Source organism: Suricata suricatta, chromosome 8 (genome assembly GCF_006229205.1).
Source record: "Suricata suricatta isolate VVHF042 chromosome 8, meerkat_22Aug2017_6uvM2_HiC, whole genome shotgun sequence".
Classification (NCBI taxonomy): Eukaryota; Metazoa; Chordata; class Mammalia; order Carnivora; family Herpestidae; genus Suricata; species Suricata suricatta.
Genome location: NC_043707.1, coordinates 40164642 through 40187620, shown reverse-complemented (window position 1 = coordinate 40187620; position 22979 = coordinate 40164642). Strand labels below are relative to the sequence as shown.

Sequence of the window (22979 nt, the reverse complement as noted above, 5' to 3'; positions counted from 1 at the left end):
AGATCTCCAAAATTATCCTTGCTTTCATCTTCAGCTTATATATTTTATCTTTCAAAAAAAGAGTTATTTTAGGAGCCTCTTTGTACATTAAAAATGATGAACATCAGGCTGGATAGGTATCAAAAAAGGTGAAATCCACTTAGTTATTAAGTATTTAGGAAGAAATGCAACCAACCACTCTTCTGCTTGACTAGCAGCTCCCAACATAGTGAGGTGGTAATTCTCACTACCAAACATACTCTTCATGATCTCGGCATAGATGTCTAAAAAAAAAGAAACTAATTCACCCAAAGATGTTACCTGCATATTTATAACTCAACTCATTAAATACAAAACCAAACTGATAGTTTTGGGGTCCTTACTATATGAGAGGCAAGGAGCCAGACAATATAAAAGGATATACACAGGGGAGAAGATTTTTGACTCTCAAAAAGGGAACCCTTTTTAAACATCAAGGTGGATCATGCCTGGAGAGTATGTCGTATTTTAGAGATGGCACTACCAAGTTCAGAAAAGGAGGCAGACGCGAAAACCGTTTGCTTTGAAAGGCCCACCACAGACAAAAGCCAAAACCTAGTAAGAATGGAGCCGGGATGTGCCCTTTTCTACGTTCACGTACTTTTGAAGAGCTTTCCCGATTTCTCGCTGCCCTTAGGAAATGGCAACTGGGGGGGGGGGGGGGGGTGCGGTGAAGAGGGGAATCATCTGGTAAGTAAACTGCGTAGGGGGATTTGCAAACTCATGCCGCATCCCCTTTCAAGGCCCTTAAGAATGACTCCGTTATTCCACTGTTCTGGGCAGACAGGTTGCAGGGTCCCTACCTACATTCATGCCGTGATTGGAAACACGGCTGTTAGACACCAGGGCTCCATTTGCGTGCAAAGCCAGGAACGTCCCCAACAGTTTCACCGGAGAGGGAGACAGAGACACAAGGTTTTCCCATCAATCCTCAGGCTGGCCCCCAGGCAAGTTACCAAGAGGGCACAAGAGCGACGCTGATACAGATGTGTCGCCAGCACGTCGCGGGCCCTTGGCGCCAAAACAAACCCTCAGGTCCATCCCTTCCCGGAACTACACGACACGTAAGACACGTAATCAACAATCCTCCGCCTCGCCAAATAGTCCCCTCTGGGTCGTCTCGAATATACACTTTTCCAAACCAAAAGGCCTTCGCTGGAAAGGAAATGAGCCTCAAAAGTGCGCCGCTCTTCAGTTCTAATGGAAATATGGGTTTTCCAGTCATTTTCTCCTCACAGATCCCTCCGCCAAGAATCGCATTCGCTGAGGCTTCACTTCCGGGTCCACCATCTTGTTGCCTCCATTTCTCCACGAGGGGGGGTTAAAGGCCCCCAAAATATGCATATATGAAAAGGCCAAAAAGTAACCGTCAGTGACAGGGAGTCTTAACTAGAGAAGGAAACGGGACCAAACTGGCGGGCTCGGTGGAAGCGCGGCCAGCAGCGCCCCGGACGAGGAGGTGAGGGGGGAAGACGCAGTGTGGACTCTGGGGGGCGTGAGGGCTGGAAGGGAGACTGCCGTGGGAAGTTGCACGGCGTCCCAGCCCAGCCCCGAACTTCTCGGTGCAGACAGAGCGGCGCCCCTTCACCGGAGTGGGGGGAGCTCGGGGAGGTGGACGAAGAGGAAGGGGATGCGGCTGGGAGGAAGGGGAGGGGACTGACAGGAGGTGAATTAGGGGATGGGTGTAAAACCTGGGGCTGGGGAGCTGGACCCAGAGAAGCCGGGGCCGCAGAGGTGACCGCTAGGGGGCAGCGCGGAGCTCGGGCAGGGGCGTTGGGGGGACTGCCCGCGCCCCGGGCCGAGACCTTGGCTGACTACCCGCCTTGACTCTTCTTCCAGAAAGACAACGTTGCTGTCTGGCACAGGAGGAGTGGTGATGGAGGGGAAACGAGGACTCTTAATTGTCTGACTTCAGTAATAGCTTAAAGATTTTGTGTGAGCTCGGTGATCTGAGCTCCGCTCTCATTTGTGGCCCAGTTGTTTGTACAGCTGGCTGCCAGGTGGAGACGTGTGTGATCGAAACCGAAAAAAAAAAAGGGTCGTCCTACTATGGTTTCTTCAATTCCGCTTCTCCTTCTCGTTAGCTTTCTCCTGGTCTCACACATTTCCTTGAGCCAGCAGAGATGATCCCCTTCCTCTCCCTCTTAAACATCTATGGAAAAGGACATTCTGTGGCTTACCTCCAACAATTTAACATTTCTGGCCGTCTGGGGCTATATTTTTCTAGTGCCATTTGACCCACCCAGTCCAGTTGAGGTGTTATTAAGCATCTATTTTGATAACATTCTTTGATAACAGTGAAAGAACTGCCCCACCCAAAATCTTCTTCTTCTTTTTTTTTTTTTTTTTTTAGTGTTTATTTTGAGAGAGAGTGTGCAAGCAGGGAAGGGGCAGAAAGAGAAGGGGAGAGAGGAGAGAAAGAGAAGGGGAGAATCTCAAGCAGGCCCTCCGCTGTCAGCTGCAGAGCTGGGCTTGGGGCTCTTATCATGAATGGTGAGATCATAGCCTGTGTGGAAACTAAGAGTCAGATGCTTAATGGACTGAGCCACCCAACCCTCCCTCCCCCTCCCCCTCCCCCTCCCCCCAATACTTATGTCAACAAATGTAATTATTCTATGAAAATAGAGTACTTTGTTGTCAAGAGTGCAAGCACTTCATCAATCATTATTATTTTTTTACATTTTATTTATTTCTTGAGAGAGAGAGACAGATCTTGAACAGGGGAGGGACAGAAAGAGAGAGAGAGACAGAATCTGAAGCAGGCTCCAGGCTCTGAGCGGTCAGCACAGAGCCTGATGCGGGGCTCGAGCCCACGAACCGTGAGATCATGATCTGAGTCGAAGTTAGGTGCTCAACTGACTGAGCCGCCCAGGCACCTTTTCATCAATTATTAAAACACACTTATCCAGGGGCACCTGGGTGGCTCAGTCATTTAAGTGTCTGACTTCTGCTCAAGTCATGATCTTACAGTTTGTGAATTTAAGCCCCACATCAGGCTCTGTGCTGGCATCTCAGAGCCTCTACCTGCTTCAGGTTCTATCTCCCTCTCTCTCTGTCCCTTCCCAGCTCGCACTCTGTCTCTCTCTCAAAAATAAAGATTTTTTTTTAAATTTTAAAAACACACCTATTTGGAGTTCTTGTGTGTTTGTTTGGGAGAGGGAGTGGGTACTTTTTTATTTTATTCATCTCCAAAATCCTAAGAGACAAGTTAGATTTTGGTTTGTTCTTCACTTCCGATATAGGAAATATAGAGATCTATCCAGTAAGGGAGAATGTTTTCCCTGTGTTTTTAATCAGGGAGCTTGAAAGTGCCTAGCTTGTCTTCTTGACTCTGGCTACATCTCTTGTCTTGTGGGTATTGTCAGCATTTACATAAAATATGGGAGAATGGCGTACAGTCCCCTCAAAATGCTGCTATTTTATTATTATTTTTCAAAGTTTTATTTATTTAAGTAATTGCTACACCCCTTGTGGGGCTGGAACTCATGGGACCATGAGATCAAGACTTACACGCTCCTCTGACAACCAGCTACGTGCCCCAAAATACTATTTTTAAAATATCTATTTTAACTTTAGATAGATGCTTCAGGTTAACTCAGAAGAGTGGAGGAGAGGAGAGAAAAGAACCTTGAAGAGCACATTTCTAGGAGATTTTTTTTTAACGTTTATTTTTGAGAGAGTGAGAGAGCAAGAGCGTGAGCACGAGTCGGGGCAGGGCAGAGAGAGCGAGGGAGACACAGAACCCGAAGCAGGCTCCAGGCTCTGAGCTGTCAGCACAGAGCCTGATGCGGGGCTCAAACCTATGAACCGTGGGATAATGGTCTCAACCGAAATTGGACGCTTAACTGACTGAGCCACCCAGGCGCCCCAAGGAGATTTTTTAAAATCAGGTGATGAATATAACTCGCTACTTAAGATGCATATAACTCCCTACTTATAGTCTAATCCCAAAGTTTAACTCTATCTTTGTATAGTAAGAAATAAGGCTTTTCATGGCCTATTTAAAGAATAGGATGACGGGCTCCTGGGTGGCTCAGTTGGTTAAGCGTCCAACTCTTGATTTCCGCTCAGGTCATGGTCTCATTTGTAAGTTTGAGCACTATTCGAGCCCCACTTTGGGCTCAGTGCTGACAGCACAGAGCCTGTTTGACGGTCTCTCATTCACTTACCCTCTCTCAAAATAAATGAATAAACAAAGAACGGGATGACAAATCAGAGTCATTTGACATTTTGTGGTAATAGTGGTAGTGGTGATACATGGGCTCACAAATGTAATTAAAGAGAAGCAATATAATTATTGTATATAAGAAGGCAGACTGTGGTGGAAAAAATTGACTTCAGAAATACTTTGGAAGAGTTCATGTGCTGAAGACAACAGTTTCAGTGGGATAAAATCAACTTATTTTTAAATAAAGAATCTTGTTTCTTAGAAGTATCAGCTTCCCTGGAATGTAAGGCAAACCAAATTTCTCCTTTTTTTTTAATTAAAAAATTTTTTTAATGTTTTATTTATTTTTGATACAGAGAGAGACAGAGCATGAGAGGGGGAGGGGCAGAGAGAGAAGGAGACACAGAACCGGAAGCAGCTGCAGGCTCTGAGCTGTCAGCACAGAGCGTGACTCGGGGCTCGAACCCACGAACGTGAGATCTGACCTGAGCCAAAGTCGGAGGCCCAACCGACTGAGCCACCCAGGTGCCCCCCAAATTTCTCCTTAAGCAGATACCTCAACCTTCAACAAAATTGTTTGTGGTACAGAACAGATGAAATTTTACTATTAGGATACTTCTGGCACGATTCCTGAGTTCAAGCCCGCATCAAGTTACATGCTGTATGTGGAGCCTGCTTGGGATTCTCTCTCTCCCTGTTCCTCTCCAACGTGCGTGCGCTCGCTCTCTCACTCTCTTTCTCTCTCTCTCTCAAAATAAATCAATAAATTTAAAAGAAGAAAAAAAGGATACTTCTGCTTTTTGCCAGCAGTTATTTTCCTTTGTGATCAGTTATGGAAGTATTTAAGACTTGGTGATATGCCATGTATATCTGTATCTATCTATCTATATACATACACCATACATTATGTATACCATGTATATATATATGTGTGTGTGTGTGTGTGTGTGTAGTGTAATTTGAGAAAAGGTGAGGCAGTCATTATGACTAATGAACTACCTAAAAAATTGTTCTTAAGTATTAGTAATAAGATAATTAAATTGAAAGGCAATTTTTTGATGTTTTAAAAGGAAGGTAATTATGGAGAAATACAAAGTATTAGTTTTCTATTAAAAGGTTTTGTTATCATTTTTTTTTCTGTAGCATTTTCTTAAGTTGTAAAGACTGACATTTAGGTTATAGAAGTTCACACTATTAAAATTCATCCTCTCCTTGTGAACATATTCATCCAAAGGGTCTAGACTGCAGCCTGGGCTATACTGAGTCTCAGTATTCTTGGTTTGTCTGTCCATCATTCTTTGGTGTGACATAAAAATTTTTTAAGTGTATTTATTTATTTTGAAAGAGAGAGAGTGAACAGGGCAGGGGCAGAGAGAGAGGGAAAGAAAGAATCCCAAGCAGGCTCTGCACTGTCAGTGCAGAACCCAACATGGGGCTCGATCTCAAGAGATCATGACTTGAGCCAAAATCAAGAGTCAGATGCTTAACCAACTGAGCCACCCAGGCACCCCTGACAAAGGGATGAAATACTGCTTTATTGATTTCTTAAGCTAGAGGGGTGGTAATGTGTTGCACAGGTTTCCAAAGTATTTTCTGACTATTGAACATTAGGGAACTGTTGTTTAGGGCCTAAAGTTTTCCAAATATCTGACTATGTCAGAGGAGGGAAGGGAAGTACCATACTGGGTAGTCAGCTTGAGAAATGTCTTACAGATATTGAAGTACACGAGGTCTTCTAAAAACATTTTACAGGCAGATTTCCATGTGTTTGAGTTATAGCTTCCTGAAAACTTTTGTTCCTATGCATAAAGATGTCTTTGGTGGACTTGGGGAAGAGGTTACTAGAAGCAGCAAGAAAAGGCCAAGATGATGAAGTGAGAGCATTGATGGCAAATGGCGCCCCATTCACCACAGACTGGGTAAGCTCTTTTAATTATTCCCAGTGTGTGCTGCTGTCAATCCCCCCCAGCATTTTTTAAAAAATTATTTTTTAAGTTTATTTATTTTTCTTGAGAGACAGATTGAGTGTGTGAGCAGGGGAGGAGCAGAGAGAGAGAGAGAGAGAGAGAGAAGGGAAGAGAATCCCAAGCAGGCTTCACTCTTTCAGTGCCAAGCCCCATGCAGTGCTTGAACCCAGGAACTGTGAGATCTGACCTGAGCCAAAGTCAAAAGTTGGACCCTTAACTGACTGAGCCACCCAGGTGCCAAAGATTTTATTTTTAAGTAATCTCTACACCCAGTGTGGAGCACAGACTCACAACCCCAAGATCAAAAGTTGCACCGTCTACAGACTGAGCTAGCCAGGCATCCCCCAACCTTTTTCTTAAATGCTGAACATACTGTGTTGATTTTTCATTTCCTTCTGCCTCATTCTTCCTACAAGTGTTTTGTTTTCTTTGCTTTATCTAAATATGTAGTGTTCTTTTAGTTTTCCAAATTTAAAGAGTCTCCTGTGGATATATATAGGTGGAGATTATAAGCTATTATATACTTGTGATTTTCCATAATGCTTTTTATAGTATTTTCTGAAGGTTTAATTCTCCCTGGAGTGTACTTAGGTCATAGGCTCCTGTAATTAGCTAGAAATTAAACAAAATCAGCATAATAAGAGTACATTTCTAAATGAATAAACTACTTCTTTTCTTTTCTCTAAAGTATCCTGGTTAATAAAGAGTAGTCTAGGCACTTTGTTTCCTTTTCACCATTGTTAACGTACATTAAGAGGAAGGTGTTGATTTCACGAGCCTAAGAAGCCAGCTTGAAGAGCAGTCTCAGAAGATCCAGGTCCATGTTATACTGTGGGCTTGCTAAACATTCATGCATTTTGTAAGCAGTATCTATTTTTTTTTTAATGTGATCTCTGCACACAACATGGGGCTCAAATTCACAACCCGAGATCAAGCGTCACGTGGTCTACCAGCCGAGCCAGCCAGGCGCCCCAGGATTGCCTAATTTGAACAATTTGATGGGCCAATATCCACTGTCCTGGGGTGATTAATTCATAGCTTTAGAAGTCAGGGGGTTGTTAGCACTTCACAAAAAGGAAGAAAAGGAAACCTATGAGATTAGCATTTATAAATAGACCTGAAAAGAGCAATGTGAATTAAATCCAGTCAGGCAGAGAGGCTGAATATATAAGAAAGGCAAAGAATAAAGAATTTAAAGTAAAGAACCTAACTCAGAGAAAGGACTAGATCTCTGGCCAAAGTGGCCAAAGGTAAAGAACTTTTGAAAGGTTTACTTTGAGGTGATATAGACTGCTTATTGCTGTTGACACGCCATTGCTAAAATTCTAGTGCCTCTTCAACTCATCCGTCTTTTTACTTTGTTTTACTGTGGCAACAGCCTTCTCTTCCAACCAATTAAAATTTTACCCCAAGTTTCTCCATAACTTTCTAGTCTCTGTCCTTTTCCTAAGAATTATTTTGAACTTGCCTATCCCTTACCTTTACCCCAATGCAGAATGTTCCTTTTCATCCATTTTTTTTTACCTTCTTCTAAGCCTTGCTTAACATCATGTTCTTTAGAGAATCTTGCCAGATAAATCCACCTGACTTAAATCTACTAGCACGTATTTAATTGGTGGTATATTTACTTGCCTGTTAGTATATTAAGTTCTTAATTAATATTCTTTACTCCTCTTGCCCAACCAGACTCTCTTTCCAAGAACAGGAATGTACCTCTTGTTCGTTTGTGTCTCTCAATGACTTAGGACTCTGCACACAGTTGATATTCAATGAGTATTATTTTCCCACAGCTTGGAACATCACCCCTCCACCTTGCAGCCCAGTATGGTCATTATTCCACAGCAGAAGTGCTCCTACGAGCAGGCGTTAGCAGGGATGCCCGGACCAAAGTGGACAGGACCCCCTTGCACATGGCTGCGGCTGACGGACATGCACACATCGTGGAACTGCTTGTTAGGGTAATAGCGGTGGATCTATATTGTGAAAAAGACATCCACCTCCCTGTCTTCTTACTTAAACGGGTGCAAGGAAACTAGGCTGGGGAAGATTAAGTGTAGGAGAGTTCATAGCACAGACTTGCACCTCTTTCAAGAGTCATCATGGCTTTGAGGACTTGGTTTTCTAATCTTTTACAGGATAAGCAGACTTTATTGATTTTTCTTCATTCCCTTCTGCAGGTGTTCTCTGTACTTATGCCTATTTTTCTAGGCGTTCAGTTCTCTGTTAATAAATGCGACAAAAATCGGTTCTTTTCTCCTTCCTTTCCCATCTGTTATAACTTCCCGTTGTCCTTAGAAGACCTACTCATTGAAGACAGTATGTCTGCCATCATTCAGGAGAATTTGAAGAATGTTTTCCCTTTGATATGTCCTAAATGTGATCTAAATTTGAATATGTGTAATCTCCATGGAAATCCTCCTTATTTGGGTGTTGGGATCTTGCACCTGTGCTACTGTAACCAGTGTCTGTTCAAAAAAATCACTATTGTGTGACAGAACGGTGCAGATGTGAATGCCAAGGACATGCTGAAGATGACAGCTTTACATTGGGCCACAGAGCACCACCATCGGGATGTTGTGGAGCTGCTTATCAAGTATGGAGCTGATGTGCATGCTTTCAGCAAGTTTGATAAATCTGCCTTTGACATAGCCCTGGAGAAAAAGAATGCTGAGATTCTGGTCATCCTTCAGGTCTGGTTCTTTTTATACTCCCAGAGTATATTTTAACTGAAAGTAAGGATTTTTTTGTAAAAGCTGAATCAAAACTGAATTTTTGTATCTTATCAAGGTAGTACTTCTAATATGGCTCAATCTTGTGACACATTGTCATTAGTATTTTTTTAACATTTATTTATTTAAAAAATTTTTTTTCAATGTTTATTTAGTTTTAAAAGAGAGAGACAGAGTGCGAGCAGGAGAGGGGCAGAGAGGGAGACACAGAATTGGAAGCAGGCTCCAGGCTCTGAGCTGTTGGCATACAGCCCAACATGGAGCTTGAACTCACAAACTGCAAGTCAGACACTTAACCAACTGAGCCACCCAGGCACCCCAGTATTTTTATTTTAATGTTTATTTATTTAAAAAAAATTTTTTTTAATGCTTTTTATTTATTTTTGAGAGACAGAGAGAGACAGCTGGAGCAGGGGAGGGTCAGAGAGAGAGGGAGACACAGAATCTGAAACAGGCTCCAGGCTCTGAGCTAGCTGTCAGCACAGAGCCCGACGCGGAGCTCGAACCCACGAACCGCGAGATCTGACCTGAGCCGAAGCCGGATGCTTAACCGACTGAGCCACCCAGGCACCCCTAATGTTTATTTATTTTTGAAAGAGATAGAGCATGAAGTGGAAAGGGGCAGAGAGAGAGAGAGAGAGGGAGACACAGAATCTGAAACAGGCTCCAGGCTCCAAGCTGTCAGCACAAAGCCCAACATGGGGCTTGAATTCACAAAGTGTGAGATCAAGACCTGAGTCTTGATCCACCAAGCCACCCCAAAAGTTTATGATTTAGGAGCACCTAGGTAGCTCAATTGGTTAAGCATCAGACTTTTTTTTTTTAAGTCTATTTATTTTGGGGGACAGAGAAAGCAAGAGCAGGGGAGGGTCAGAGAGAGGGAGAGAGAGAGAAAGAATTCTCTCAGTGCAGAACCCAATGCGGGACTCTAATTCACAAACTGTGAGATCATGACCTGAGCTGAAGTCAGACTCTTAACCAACTGAGCCACCCAAGCACCTTGTCATTGGTATCTTAAAAAAAAAAAAGGTAGCATTGGGGTGCCTGGGTGGCTCAGTCGGTTAGGCCTCCGACTTCGGCTCAGGTCAGATCTCACATTCGTGGGTTCGAGCCCCGCGTCAGGCTCTGTGCTGACAGCTGGCTCAGAGCCTGGAGCCTGCTTCAGATTCTGTGTCTCCCTCTCTCTCTGACCCTCCCCCTCTCATGCTCTGTCTCTCTCTGTATCAAAAATAAATAAAACATTTAAAAAAAATTTAAAAAAAAAACGAATTAAAAAGGTAGCATTCTCTATAGCCCTAAATTATTCATTGTGATTGAAGAGCAGTGTTGTGGCTAGTACAAAAACAAAATTTCTTTGGTTTTAGAGTGTTTTTTTCTCCATGAAAATTTCCCTTTCTAATTGAGCTTGACTTGGGACAGTACTAAAAGCCTCTTTATGTTTTATGAATATGTATCAACTGATATGAGGCAGTACATAGCTCTAATTCATACTGAGTCCTAAGGAAGTCATCTCAGAATTAAAAAGTAGCTGTGATGACTTTACCCATGGATTTCTTAATCCAGCACTTGTATATCAAGGAATAACAGGATGAAGGAACAAAGATTAATAAGGCATGCCTGCCCTTGGAGTGTTTACAGTGTGATGAAGGTAAGGACAAGGAATCAAGTGGGGCACCTGGGTGGCTCAGTCGGTTAAGTGGCCGACTTCGGCTCAGGTCATGATCTTGCAGGTCATGAGTTCGAGCCCTGCATCAGGCTCTGTGCTGACAGCTCAGAGCCTGGAGCCTGCTTCCGCTTCTGTGTCTCCTTCTCTCTCTGCCCTTCTCCTGCTCTGTCTCTCTGTCTCCCAAAAATAAACATTAAAAAATTATTTTAAATGAAAAAAAGGAATCAAGCATTAGAATATTACATTGATAAATCCATACTTATCTAGCATTGCAGGACCTCAGAAGACAGAGTATGAATGATGCTTAATGCAAAGATTAAAGTGTATATAGAGGGGCACCTGGCCGGTTCAGTCGGAAGATCGTGTCTTGGGTCATGAGTTCGATCTCCAAATTGGTTGAGAGATTACGTAAAAAAACAAACAAAACAAAACAAAAAACCAGTACATGTAGAACCTGAACTGAGTTTTGAAGAAGTAGGCAAAGAAGAAAATTATATTCTAGGCTAGAAAAGGAGTAAATCAATGACATAGAAGTATGAAAGGATATGAAATGTTTAAGAAAGTATAAGTTTTGTAACTAGAGATTGAGCAAGGGGAATGGAGTTTGGGAGTTGAGCTGAGGCTTAAAGGTTAGGCTGGGTTTTGAATGTAGGGGTGTTACACAGAGTTTACGTGCAGAGGAGTTTAGACTATTTTGTGGGTAATGGGGATCTAGTAGAAGCTTTTATATAGAAGATTGAGATTTTTTTTTAAGTAAACTTTACGCGCAACACGGGGCTTGAACATAGGACTCTGAGATTAAGAGTCACACGCTCTAGCAATGGAGCCGGCCAGGCACCTCCATTTAAAACATTTGGGGCGGGGGGCACCTTGGTGGCTCAGTTGGTTAAGCATCTGGCTTCAGCCCTGGTCATGATCTAACAGTTTGTGGGTTTGAGCCCTGCGTTGGAACCTGCTTTGGATTCTGTATTTCCCTCTCTCTCTAATACTCTCCTGCTCGTGCTCTCTCTGTCTCTCAAAAATAAATAAAAAAAATTTTTTTTAATTTTTTTAATTTTTTTAAACTGAATTTTATTTTTTTAATGTTTTATTTATTTTTGAGAGAGAGAGACAACGTGAGCAGAGGAGGATCAGAGAGAGAGAGGGAGACACAGAATCTGAAGCAGGCTCCAGGCTCTGAACTAGCTGTTAGCACAGAGCCCGACGTGGGGCTCGAACCCATAAACCATGAGATCATGACCTGAGCCGAAGTTGGACGCTTAACCGACTGAGCCATCCAGGCGCCCCAAACTGAATTTTTAAAAAGTATGTTTATTTATTTTGAGAGAGAGCAGAGGAGGGGCAGACAGAGAGGGAGAGAGAGCGAATCCCAAGCAGTCTCCACACTGACAGTCCGGAGCTCAGTGTGGGGCTTGAACTCACAAAGTGTGAGATCATGACCTTAGTGGAAATCAGGAGACAGATGCTCAACCGACTGAGCCACCCAGGTGCCCCTGTGAAGTTATGTTTTGTTTTGTTTTGTTTTGTTTTGAAAGATGATTGTTTAGACTGTGGTACACTCACCGAAGAGACAAGACACTTAATGCGACTTTCATTAGGCCAGGCAAGGGCCAGTGGGGGCTTGAATTAAGGAAATAATAGTGGAGTGTAGAGGAAGAGGCAGATTCAAGAAGAAATTTGACAGTCACCAGAGAATGGGTAATCTGTTTCAACTGAAGCTCAGAGTCAAAGGGATAATTATATGTAAAGCACATGTAGCCATTTCTGTTGGGTTTTCAGGGGCTTTTTTCTGACAAACATTTTCTATAGACTGGTCGTCCTTTTCAGCTTCAATTCCTTGCTTAGAGCTCATTCCTAACTGGACTTTTGGGGGGTGTTTTGATTTTTTTAGTTTTTGGTTTTTGTTTTTTTATTTTTATGTCTTATTTATTTTTTGAGAGAAAGAGACAGAGCAAGCAGGGGAGGGACAGAGAGAGGAAGAGACAGAATCAGAAGACAAGCTCCAGGCTCTGAGCTAGCTATAGGCACAGAGCCCGACGTGGGACCTGAACCCATGAACCGTGAGATCATGACCTGAGCTGAAGTTGGACGCTAAACCAACTGAGCCACCCAGGCACCCCCTAACTGGACTTAAAAAAATTTTTTTAATGGTTTTTATTTATTTTTGAGAGACAGACAGAGCAGGGGAGGGTCAGAGAGAGAGGGAGATAAGGAATCTGAAGCAGGCTCCAGGCTCTGAGCTAGCCATCAGCACAGAGCCAGATGCAGGGCTCGAACCCACAAACCGTGAGATCATGACCTGGGCCAAAGCCGGACGCTTAACTGACTGAGCCACCCAGATGCCCCCCGCAACTGGACTTTTGAAGCAGACATCATGTTTGTAGGAAACTGCTTCTGAAAGTTAGAAAATAAAGATAAGCATCTTTACACGGAAATGGTACAGATATCCCCGGAAGCAAAGTGCAGCATCTGGAACTAGACGTGAAAATCTGGCACTCATTTATCTGCTTGTTATCAATTCTCTTAGGAGTTTCTTCAATGGCCAAGTGGAACAAGTAGTTGGGCAAAACTCTGGAGAATATTGTTCTCTGTAGATTCACTGTAGGGATCTCTTGCTAGCACATTGACTTGTACTTAATTAATTGATCAGAGAGTATTAGTGCTAGAAATTACGTTTTAGGCCACTTCCCTCATTTTCCAAATAAAAAACAAGATCTAGACAGATTAAGTGAATTGTCCAGAAGTTTTTACAAAGAATACACCGTTTTGCAAACAATAATACTTGTTTTTCCCTTTAAATTAGAAAGAAATAAACTTGGGAAAACATCCAAACATCTTTGTTGCTCTGGTCTGGAAAAGCAAAACAAAACAAGACCAGTAGCCTTAATGAGAACCCTGAGCTCTGGGACATGGTGTGCCACAGCGAGTTCTGCTCAATAGGCTCCGGGGCGCGGTGGGCGGCCGCTCCGTCCCTGTATAACCACAGCTGATGAGCTCTGACTTCGAACTGTCCTGACTTGTTTTGTAGGAAGCAATGCAGAATCAGGTAAATGCGAATCCTGAGAGAGCCAACCCCGTGACTGTGGCCACCCCATTCATCTTCACATCCGGAGAAGTTGTCAACCTTGCCAGCCTTGTTTCTTCAGCCAGTACCAAAACAACCTCAGGTAGTATCTTGATAACATGGTGCTTGTTTTAGACTTGAACAAAACCCCAATTTTTCCTATGAGATGAGTGGATATCCTGTCCTGTATTAACATTTTAAAGCTAATGCACTTTTTCTTTCCGGGGGGAGGGAAGATTATATACAGGGATTATAAATGAGTGCTTCATGTATTAAAAGTAAAATATTTTAGAGGCGCCTGGGTGGCTCGGTCAGTTAAACGGCCGACTTCGGCTCAGGCCATGATCTCGCAGTTCGTGTGTTCGAGCCCCGCGTCAGCTCTGTGCTGACAGCTCAGAGCCTGGAGCCTGCTTTGGATTCTATGTCTCCTCCTCTCTCTGCCCCTCCCCTGCTCATGCTCTGTCTCTCTGTCTCTCAAAAATAAGTAAAAAAAAAGTAAAATATTTTACAGATTAATCTGTGGAAGGGTTATATGTGATCACAAAATGAAAATATAAGGGCATGTCAGTATGGTACCACTAACAAAAACAGTAAAATATTCATAGTCTAAAATGTGACAAATAAACCAGAATAAACATAAATAGGTGTTGGGGTGCTGATATAAATGAGGTCCATGTGATTTTTTGAATAAAGTGTAAGAGCTTCTATTTGCTCTTAGGAACATACATAACAACCAAATAGAGAAAAGCGTCTTTTGAGATGTGTGTTTCTAACAAAAACAACTATCTAAAAAGCAAATTGGGGTCCCTGGGTGGTTCAGTTGGTTAAGCATCTAACTCTTGATTTTGGCTCAGGTTGTGATGGCACGGTTCATGAGTTCCAGCCCCACATCAGGCTCTGCGTTGATGGATCCTGATTGGGATTCTCTGTCTGCCCCTCCCCCACTCACTCTCTCTTAAAAACAAATATAAATAAACATTTTTTAAAAATAAAAAGCAGGAGGGCTGAGGGAAGCTAATTGGTGGGGCTATGAGCTGAGTGCTTTGCCTCACTCTATCCCATGTCCCCTGGGAAGGTCTGAGACTAGGGCCATATAAGCGGCCCTAACAGGGTCCTCCCTGAGTCTCGGGGAGGTGAGTTCCCAGAGAACGGGTCTCCGCGCCCCCCCCACCCCCCCAGGGCAGACTGGGCAGGAGATGCCACGGACCCCGCCTTCTGGGAGGGGCCTGGCAGATGCCTCCTTAGCCAGAGCTTGGAAAAATAAAAAGCAGGGACACCTGGGTGGCTCAGTCGGTTAAGCCTACGACTTTGGCTCAGGTCAGATCTCACATTCGTGGGTTCGAGCCCCGCATTAGGCTCTGTGCTGACAGCTAGCTCAGAGCCTGGAGCCTGCTTCCGGTTCTGTGTCTCCTTCTCTCTCTGCCCCTCCCCCTCTCATGCTCTGTCTCTCTCTGTATCAAAAATAAATAAAACATTAAAAAAATTTTTTTTAATAAATAAAAATAAAAATAAAAAGCAGGGACGCCTGGGTGGCTCAGTCGGTTAAGCGTCTGACTTCAGCTCAGGTCATGATCTCATGGTTCGTGGGTTCGAGCCCCACATCAGGCTCCATGCTGACCTAGCTCAGAGCCTGGAGCCTGTCTTCAGATTCTGTAGCTTCCTCTCTCACTTATCCTTCCCTGCTCACTCTGTCTCTCAAAAATAAATGAAAAATTTAAAAAGTTTTTTAATAAAAACAATTTGAACTATTTTCAACATTTCTTTACAAATATTTGTTTCACAGTGAGAGGACTTGTGTCCTCATTAAAAATTTTTTCCAACTGATTTGGTTTCTTTTTTTGTTTCTGACTTTCAGTTAAAAATAAGACATTGTGGGGCGCCTGGGTGGCTCAGTCAGTAAAGCATCCAATTTTGGCTCAGGTCATGATCTCATGGTTTGTGGGTTTGAGCCCTGCATTGGGTTCTGTGGTAACAGCTCAGAACCTGGGGCCTGCTTCAGATTCCGTGTCTCCCTCTCTCCCTGCCCCTCCCCTGCTTGTGCTCTGTCTTTCTCTCTCAAAACTAAACGTTAAAAAATTTTTCTTTAAATAAGACGTTGTATTCCTAGTTAGGTTTGTATAATATCAGAGGAAGATCGTGAATGAAGTATTATTATTGAAAGCAGCATGGCAAAAAGAAACAGCATATACACAATATTCATAGAATTTTACATTCAGAACTGCATTCAAATACTGATTTATTTTAGTATATGTGGTGCCGAAGCAAGCACTCAAATACTGATTTATTAACTGACTACATGCTTGACCTTGGGAAAACTCTTCTCAAAGGCTTCTTATCTACAAAATTGGGATATAATGATACATACTTTAGGAAGTGGTTGTGAGACTTTGAGATTTTTATTTCCATTTTATAGCAGGACTTCAGGAAGAGGTATTAAATGGAAGTGTAACTTCTCAATTAAAGTTTATTCTGTTATGCTCTCAAGGGGGCAGTATTGACCTTCATTTTGTAGACCATCCATGATTTAAAATGACTGTGCTTTGCTTTCAGCTGGATATTCAAAAGGTTTAGCTTAAATATACATATATTTGATTACATAAAATATATATCTGATTACTGTAATCAGAGCATTCACAACTTTTTGGATTTGTTATGGTTCAGGCCACAGTGTTTAGAACAAATGCCTTTATAATCCCAAACTCTTTATAAGCTAGTAAAGTTACTTGTTCACATATATGTGAAAGGAGCTAGAGTTGGTAATGTAATTATTGGATTCTTCAGACCCTGATCTGAAATGATAAGCAAAGTTGATATTTAGAATAGAGCTTCTTAGCCTTGGTTCCCATGGACCCATATCATGTTTGTCAGGTTGCTTTTGGCAAACCGATTGTTTCTCTCTTCTGTATGTTGCCGACCACAGACTGAGATTGCCAAACCATCACATAATAGAGCTAATCTCCCCAGTGTTGTTTTACGCATGAAGCAATTCTACCTAGCCCTCCCCCTTCAGGGGGGATAAATCAGTGCAGATGGAAGAGATGAGAAGAGTAGTAAGACAAATTCAGGTAGTATTACTCCACTGAGTTAAAGGATTTTCTTTTCACAAATGGTGGGTGGCTTCTTGTTTCCCATCATCCAGTAATATTTTTAAGAATTAACTAAAAGGGAGGGGCTAACACACACACACAAGGAATTAATTGAAAGTATCCTAGAATTATCATTTTGATGGATATTTTTTATAATAAAATTCAGATTATAAAGCCTGCTTTCATTTCTCCATTTGTGACTAAAGATACACTGATTATCAGGGCTACCGTCAAACTGCAACGGTTCAAAAAGGCAGACTAAACATTAATCAGGGCAAAACAAAGTTATGGAGATGAATTTCCTATTTCTGTAGGATCATAAGATGCACTCCAGAGTCAAATATAAATAGCTTTGTATTGGTGCATAAGGAGTACAGGCTTTGGAATCTAATGAATTGCATTCTAATCTGGGCTCTGACATTTACAACCTATGTGACCTGGTCAAGTTATTTAGTTCTTCTAGATCTAGTTTTTACCAGCTCATTGAAATTGTCTAGCTTACCACAGCACACTGCCCCCAATCCTGGCATGAAGAGTTTGTCTAAGCCACATTCTGAATTGGTAACAAGAGTCCTCACAGATAATGTCCTTTCATTTCAAAACAACAGCATCCATGCACATTTTATTGTATTCAATGTTGGGTGTTATATTGAGGAAAGGACCTTGTTTTCCTAAAATTCACTGAGATAAGTCTGAAGAGATCATTGGTATCTCTTTTCAGTTTCAACAGTACATGTCAGAATACTAAACCCAATTTTTCACAAATGTTCTTTATTCATTTTGCTGTTGAGTGGAGTTGGGTGAGTTATTAATCAAAGGGAGAACAGCCTTAGCCTGTTATTATCATGTACCGAATGTATATAATGCTTTCTCAAGAAGCAGTTTTACCCAGCTCTTCTACTTTAGCTGAGTGGCCTACCTGAGGTTTGCTTTACTTGAACTTTAATTATAACATCTGTGTGTGTGTGCGTGTGTGTGTTAACTGTGGTAAAATAATAATACCAACTTTGTTTTTGGATCCCTAGTGACTTATTGTCATACATATTCTGCCTTACTGGAGGGATATGTATGTATATATATATATATATATATGTATATATACACAGTAAAACCTTGGTTTGCGAGCATAATTCATTCTGGAAACATGTTTGTAATCCAAAGCACTAGTATATCAAAGCGAATTTCCCCGTAAGAAATACTGGAGGGACGCCTGGGTGGCTCAGTCGGTCAAGTGTCTGACTTGGGCTCAGGTCATGATCTTGCAGTTTACGGGTTTGAGCCCCATGTCGGGCTCTGTGTTGACAGCTCAGAGCGTGGGGCCTGCTTTGGATGATGTGTGTCTCTCTCTCTGCCCCTCCCCTGTTGCTCTTTCTCTCTCTCTTTCTCTCAAAAATAAACATTAAAAAAAAATTTTTTTAGGGGCGTCTGGGTGGCGCATTGGTTGGGCCTCCGGCTTCGGCCTAGGTCAGATCTCACGTTCGTGGGTTCGGGCCCCACGTCAGGCTCTGTGCTGACAGCTAGCTCAGAGCCTGGAGCCTGCTTCTGGTTCTGTGCCTCCTTCTCTCTCTGCCCCTCCCCCTCTCATGCTCTGTCTCTCTCTCTGTATCAAAAATAAATAAAACATTTAAAAAAAATTTTTTTAATACTAGAAACTCAGATGATTCGTTCTACAGCCCGAAAATATTCATATAAAAATGATTATAACATTATAATACAAATTAATAAAGAAAATAAAAAATATAACAAAAAATAAACACATTAACCTGTGCTTCCCTTTGAAAATCTTCGTGGCTGGTGTGAGGGAGATGAGAGAGGAGAGTTACTGTGTAGGACGACGTTCACTATCTCTAATGGAATCAATGCCTTCCATTGGCTCAATGGAATCCTTTTCTGCATGGGGGGGCACTGTACACGCTTGCAAGGATGTGACTACTGTACAGTATTAATAAGCTCTTGTTAACTGTATTTAATGTAACTGGCAATAAGGCAGCGGAGGAAAGGGTCTATGTCTGCAGGCAGCCTGACCTAGAATGAAGCAAAACATTCGCAAGCTTACTCTTGTATGGAAAAGCAAAGGACTGTCCCTAGGTGCTTTGAAGTGACAAAACATACACTAGTGCCAGTTGTGGGCACCTTCCAACATTCTGAAAAATCACTGATTTCTGCTATCTGAGACCAAGCATCTGAGCATGGGAGATAATCACCCCCAATCCCTCAGTGAGCAAGCTAGGGAGAAAGGAGAGAGGTAGAGAGGAGATCCATTGACTCCGTTGTGATCATGTGACATTTTGTGTCACATACTACTCGTATTGCAAGACATCACTTGTTTATCAAGTGAAAATTTATTAGAAATGTTTGCTGGTCTTGTGAAACACTCACAGAACAACTTATAATTCTAGGTTTTACTGTGTGTGTGTATATGTATATATGTACATATATATAAATTATTCCTTGTTTCATTTGTGAGTTCTTTTATTAATGTTTATTTTTTATAGAGACAGAGAAAGACAGAGTATAAGCAGGGGAGGAGCAGAGAGAGAGAGGGAGACAGAATTTGGAGCAAGCTCCAGGCTCTGAGCTGTCAGCACAGAGCCTGATGTGGGGCTCGAACTAATGGACCATGAGATCATGACCTAACCCAAAGTCAGAAGATGCCTAACCCACCCAGGCGCCCCCTCATCTATGAGTTCTTATGTCAGTGTTTGGTATGATAAGTTGAATGATGGGAAAAGCATGAATTTAGTAGAAACAGTAGACAATATGACTGGATCTTGTTCTGCCTGAAGTCATTAGATAGATATAGATTCCTTTCTGGAGGTCAGGCACTGTGTGTTTCACTTAGACTGTCTGGTTCCCTGAGTGTTTTATGAGAGAATGAAAATAAAATAGGGTTATCATCACTATCTCCACCCTAATGACCACTGCCACCGTCATCATCCAAAAGCTTTGAGTAAGATCATTTGTAGCTGGGGTGCCCAGGTGGCTTAATCAGTAGAGCATGGAACTCTTGATCTCAGGGTTGTGAGTTTTTACCTCAGATTGGATGCAGAGATTACTAAAAACATAAATAAACTTTTTTTAAAATTTATTTTTGAGACAGAGAGAGAGAGAGCATGAGGGGTGGGGCAGAGAGAGAGGGAGACCAGAATCGGAAGCAGGCTCCAGGCTCTGAGCTGTCAGCACAGAGCCTGATGTGGGGCTCAAACCCACAAACTTGAGATCATGACCTGAGCCAAAGTCAGAGGCTTAACCAACAGAGCCACCCACGCACCCCTAAAAACATAAATAAACTTAAAAGAAGATAGTTTGGGGGCACCTGGGTGGCTGAGTCAATTGAGTGTCCAATGCTTGACCTCAGTTCAGGTCTTGATCTCAGGGGTGGTGGGTTCCACCCCCATATTGGGCTCCATGTTCAGCATGGAGCCCATTTAAAAAGAAGATAAACTGTAGCTATTAGGAGTACTGTACAAGTAATCCAAGCAAATCTTCTGAAATTTAAATTTATAAACCAGTTAATTTACCTACATTAATCATATCAGAAAAGGATTCTTTGCTCTGTGAAAAGATTTATTATAAGGAGTGTTAAATTGGAATTTATTTTACAGAAACTGACAGTTTGATAGACAAAACGCTAGAAAGAATTTTTAAGCATAGGTAGTAAGAAAACATAAAAATTAAGAGTACATTGAAGGGGCACCTGGGTGGGTCAGTCGGTTGAGTGTCCGACTTTGGCTCAGGTCATGATCTGATGATTTGTGAGTTTAAGTCCCACATTGGGCTTGCTGCTGTCAGGACGGAGCCCGCTTTAGATACTTGTTTCCCTCTCTTTGTGCCCCTCTCCTGCTTGCACTCTTTCAAAAATAAATAAAACATTAAAAACTTATTTTTAAAAGTAATGGGGCTCCTAGCTGGCTCAGTCAGTAGAGCATATGATTGTTGATCTCAGGTTGTAATTTCGATCCCCACATTGGGTTTAGAGATTACTGAAAATCTTAAAGAAAATTAAGAGTACATTTAAAAAGAGGTTAAGTGTGTCTGGGTCACCTGGGTGGCTCAGGCCATTGAGCATCTGACTCTTGCTTTTGGCTCGGATCATGATCTCATGGTTCATGAGATCAAGCCCCACGCTGATAGTGCAAGCCTGCTTGGGATTCTCTCTCCCTTTCTGTCCCTCCCCCACTCTCTTTCTCAAAATAAATATTTTTTAAAAAGAAAAGAAAACTAATAAAAAGATAAGTGTATTAATCAGAGCCCAGTCAGGAGATGAAACCACATGGCAAGTTGTCTAATTTTTTTATGATATACAACATATAATTTGTAAATATGTCTAAACATATGTATAATTTATTTAAAAATTATTAGTAGTAGTGGATTAACTACTAAGATGTGAGGAGAACTCTAAGAATATCAGAATAGCCAATTTAGGGAACAGACACTCTTTCTGTATGACAAAACTTAGTTTCATGCTAATTGTCACGAAATATTGATAAGGGTCCTGCTTAAATATGACAAGGCAAGGCAAAACAAATTTGGATTTGGAGCTGAGAAGCAATAAATTCACAACTGACACAAAAGTATCTTTGCAATTATAATGAAAGACATAGTGAAATGCAATTTGTTTTATAAAAGATTTATGCAAAACTGCCAAGTAATCCTTTTTTTAAATGTTTATTTATTAACATAAACACGAGCCAGGAAGGGGCAGAGAGAGAGAGAATCCCAAGAAGGCTCCGTGCTGTCAGCACAGAGCCCCATGTGCGACCTGAACATGACCTGAGCCACAATCAAGAGTTGGATGCTCAACTGAGCCACCCAGGTGCCTCAGGAATAGTTTTGGTTCATAAAGGTAGGCATGGAAGTTGCCAGATCTAAGGCACTTTCTTCCTGGAACTTAGTTGTAAGCGCATAGAAACAAGAAAAAAGGGTTATGAACAAAAATTTTTTTTCCATTAAGTACATCATGAGATAACTAAAGGAAGTAATTGTTTATTAGCACAAATTGGTCGTACTGTTTGCCATTCGGTAAGTGAAATGTCTGGTTTTTATCCCTTCCTGCAGTGGAGTCCAGTTCTCTGCTTCTCACCTGCCTGGCAGATGGATGGAGGTAGTGTGGGGCGGTGAGGCCTAGGCAGCGGGGAGCGTGGGGGGTCCTGCTCCATGTGCTCACCACCTGCTGCCCCTGACCACCCCGGACAGCCAGCCGAGGACGCGGGCCGCACTCTGTCTGCTGGCTACCGCCGCCCAGCGCTGGCAGTGCCAAGAGAATGAGCAAATGTGGGGAATGTAGTTGCCCTGTAGCAAGCATATTACCTTAGTCCACTTTAAAGGAAAAACTTTCTTTTCCTAACCCTTCCAAGTGTGTTAATACCATGAGCATTGGTTTATAGCAGTTTGGATTGGAGAGCAAAAGGAAGGGAAAGCTGAGGTTTTGATTTAATAAAAGCCATTTTTTAAAATGTTTATTCTGAGAGAGAGAGAGACAGGAGCAGGAAAGGGGTAGAGAGAGGGGGAGATTTTTTAAATGTTTATTTATTCTGGGGCGCCTGGGTGGCTCAGTCGGTTAAGCGTCTGGCCTCGGCTCAGGTCATGATCTCATGGTCCCTGGGTTCGAGCCCTGCGTCAGGCTCTGTGCTGACAGCTCAGAGCCTGGAACCTGCTTCGGATTCTGTGTCTCCCTCTCTCTCTGATCCTCCCCTGCTCGCACTGTTTCTCTCTATCTCTCAAAAAATAAATAAAAGACATTAATAAAAAAAAATTTTAAATGTTTATTTATTCTGAGAGAGAGAGAGAGAGAGAGAGACAGTGAGCAGGAAAGGGGCAGAGAGAAAGAGGGAGAGAGAGAGAGAATCCCAAGCAGGCCCCACACTGTCAGCACAGAGCCCGACACAGGGCTCAAACCCACAAGCTGTGAGTTCAGGACCTGAGCTGAAATCAAGAGTCGGATGCTTAAGCAGCCGAGCCACCCAGGCACCCAGATGAGAAAAGCCATTTTTAGTTCACCTCCATTTATTTTCTGTACCAGACCCCATTTGCCTTTTTTACCAAAATAGGCGACCCCCACCCATCCTGTGCAGCACACACGTCCAATCCCACTGCCTCAGTGCCGGCTTCCCTTGCAGCTCTTGCTGCAGCATCAGCCCCCCTCTCCAACCCCCCGCCGAGCCACGAGTAGGTAAGGGACATCTGCTGGGTGAACCACCATTGCTTCTTTTTTTTTAAGTTTATTTATTTTGAGGGAGAGAGAGGGAGGGCCAGCAACAGAGGGAGAAAGAGAATCCTAA

General features: G+C 42.5%; 1 protein-coding gene across 8 annotated transcripts in view; it reads left to right on the top strand.

The window, feature by feature from the left end:
* The first annotated feature begins 1288 nt into the window (after positions 1-1288).
* Positions 1289-22979, top strand: part of GABPB2 (GA binding protein transcription factor subunit beta 2) — a 33460-nt gene continuing 11769 nt past the window's right edge. Inside the window, exons 1-6 of one of the 8 annotated variants that reach the window (XM_029948689.1) lie at positions 1289-1477; positions 1858-1921; positions 5998-6105; positions 7944-8111; positions 8649-8843; positions 13577-13715. In XM_029948689.1, the coding sequence (XP_029804549.1) occupies positions 1895-1921; positions 5998-6105; positions 7944-8111; positions 8649-8843; positions 13577-13715 (637 nt within the window). In that variant the 5' untranslated portion in view covers positions 1289-1477; positions 1858-1894. Of the gene's footprint in view, positions 1478-1857; positions 1922-3889; positions 3909-4671; positions 4712-5938; positions 6106-7943; positions 8112-8648; positions 8844-13576; positions 13716-22979 lie in introns of those variants that run through there. The other 7 variants (XM_029948683.1, XM_029948684.1, XM_029948685.1 and 4 more) reach the window with 7 other exon arrangements.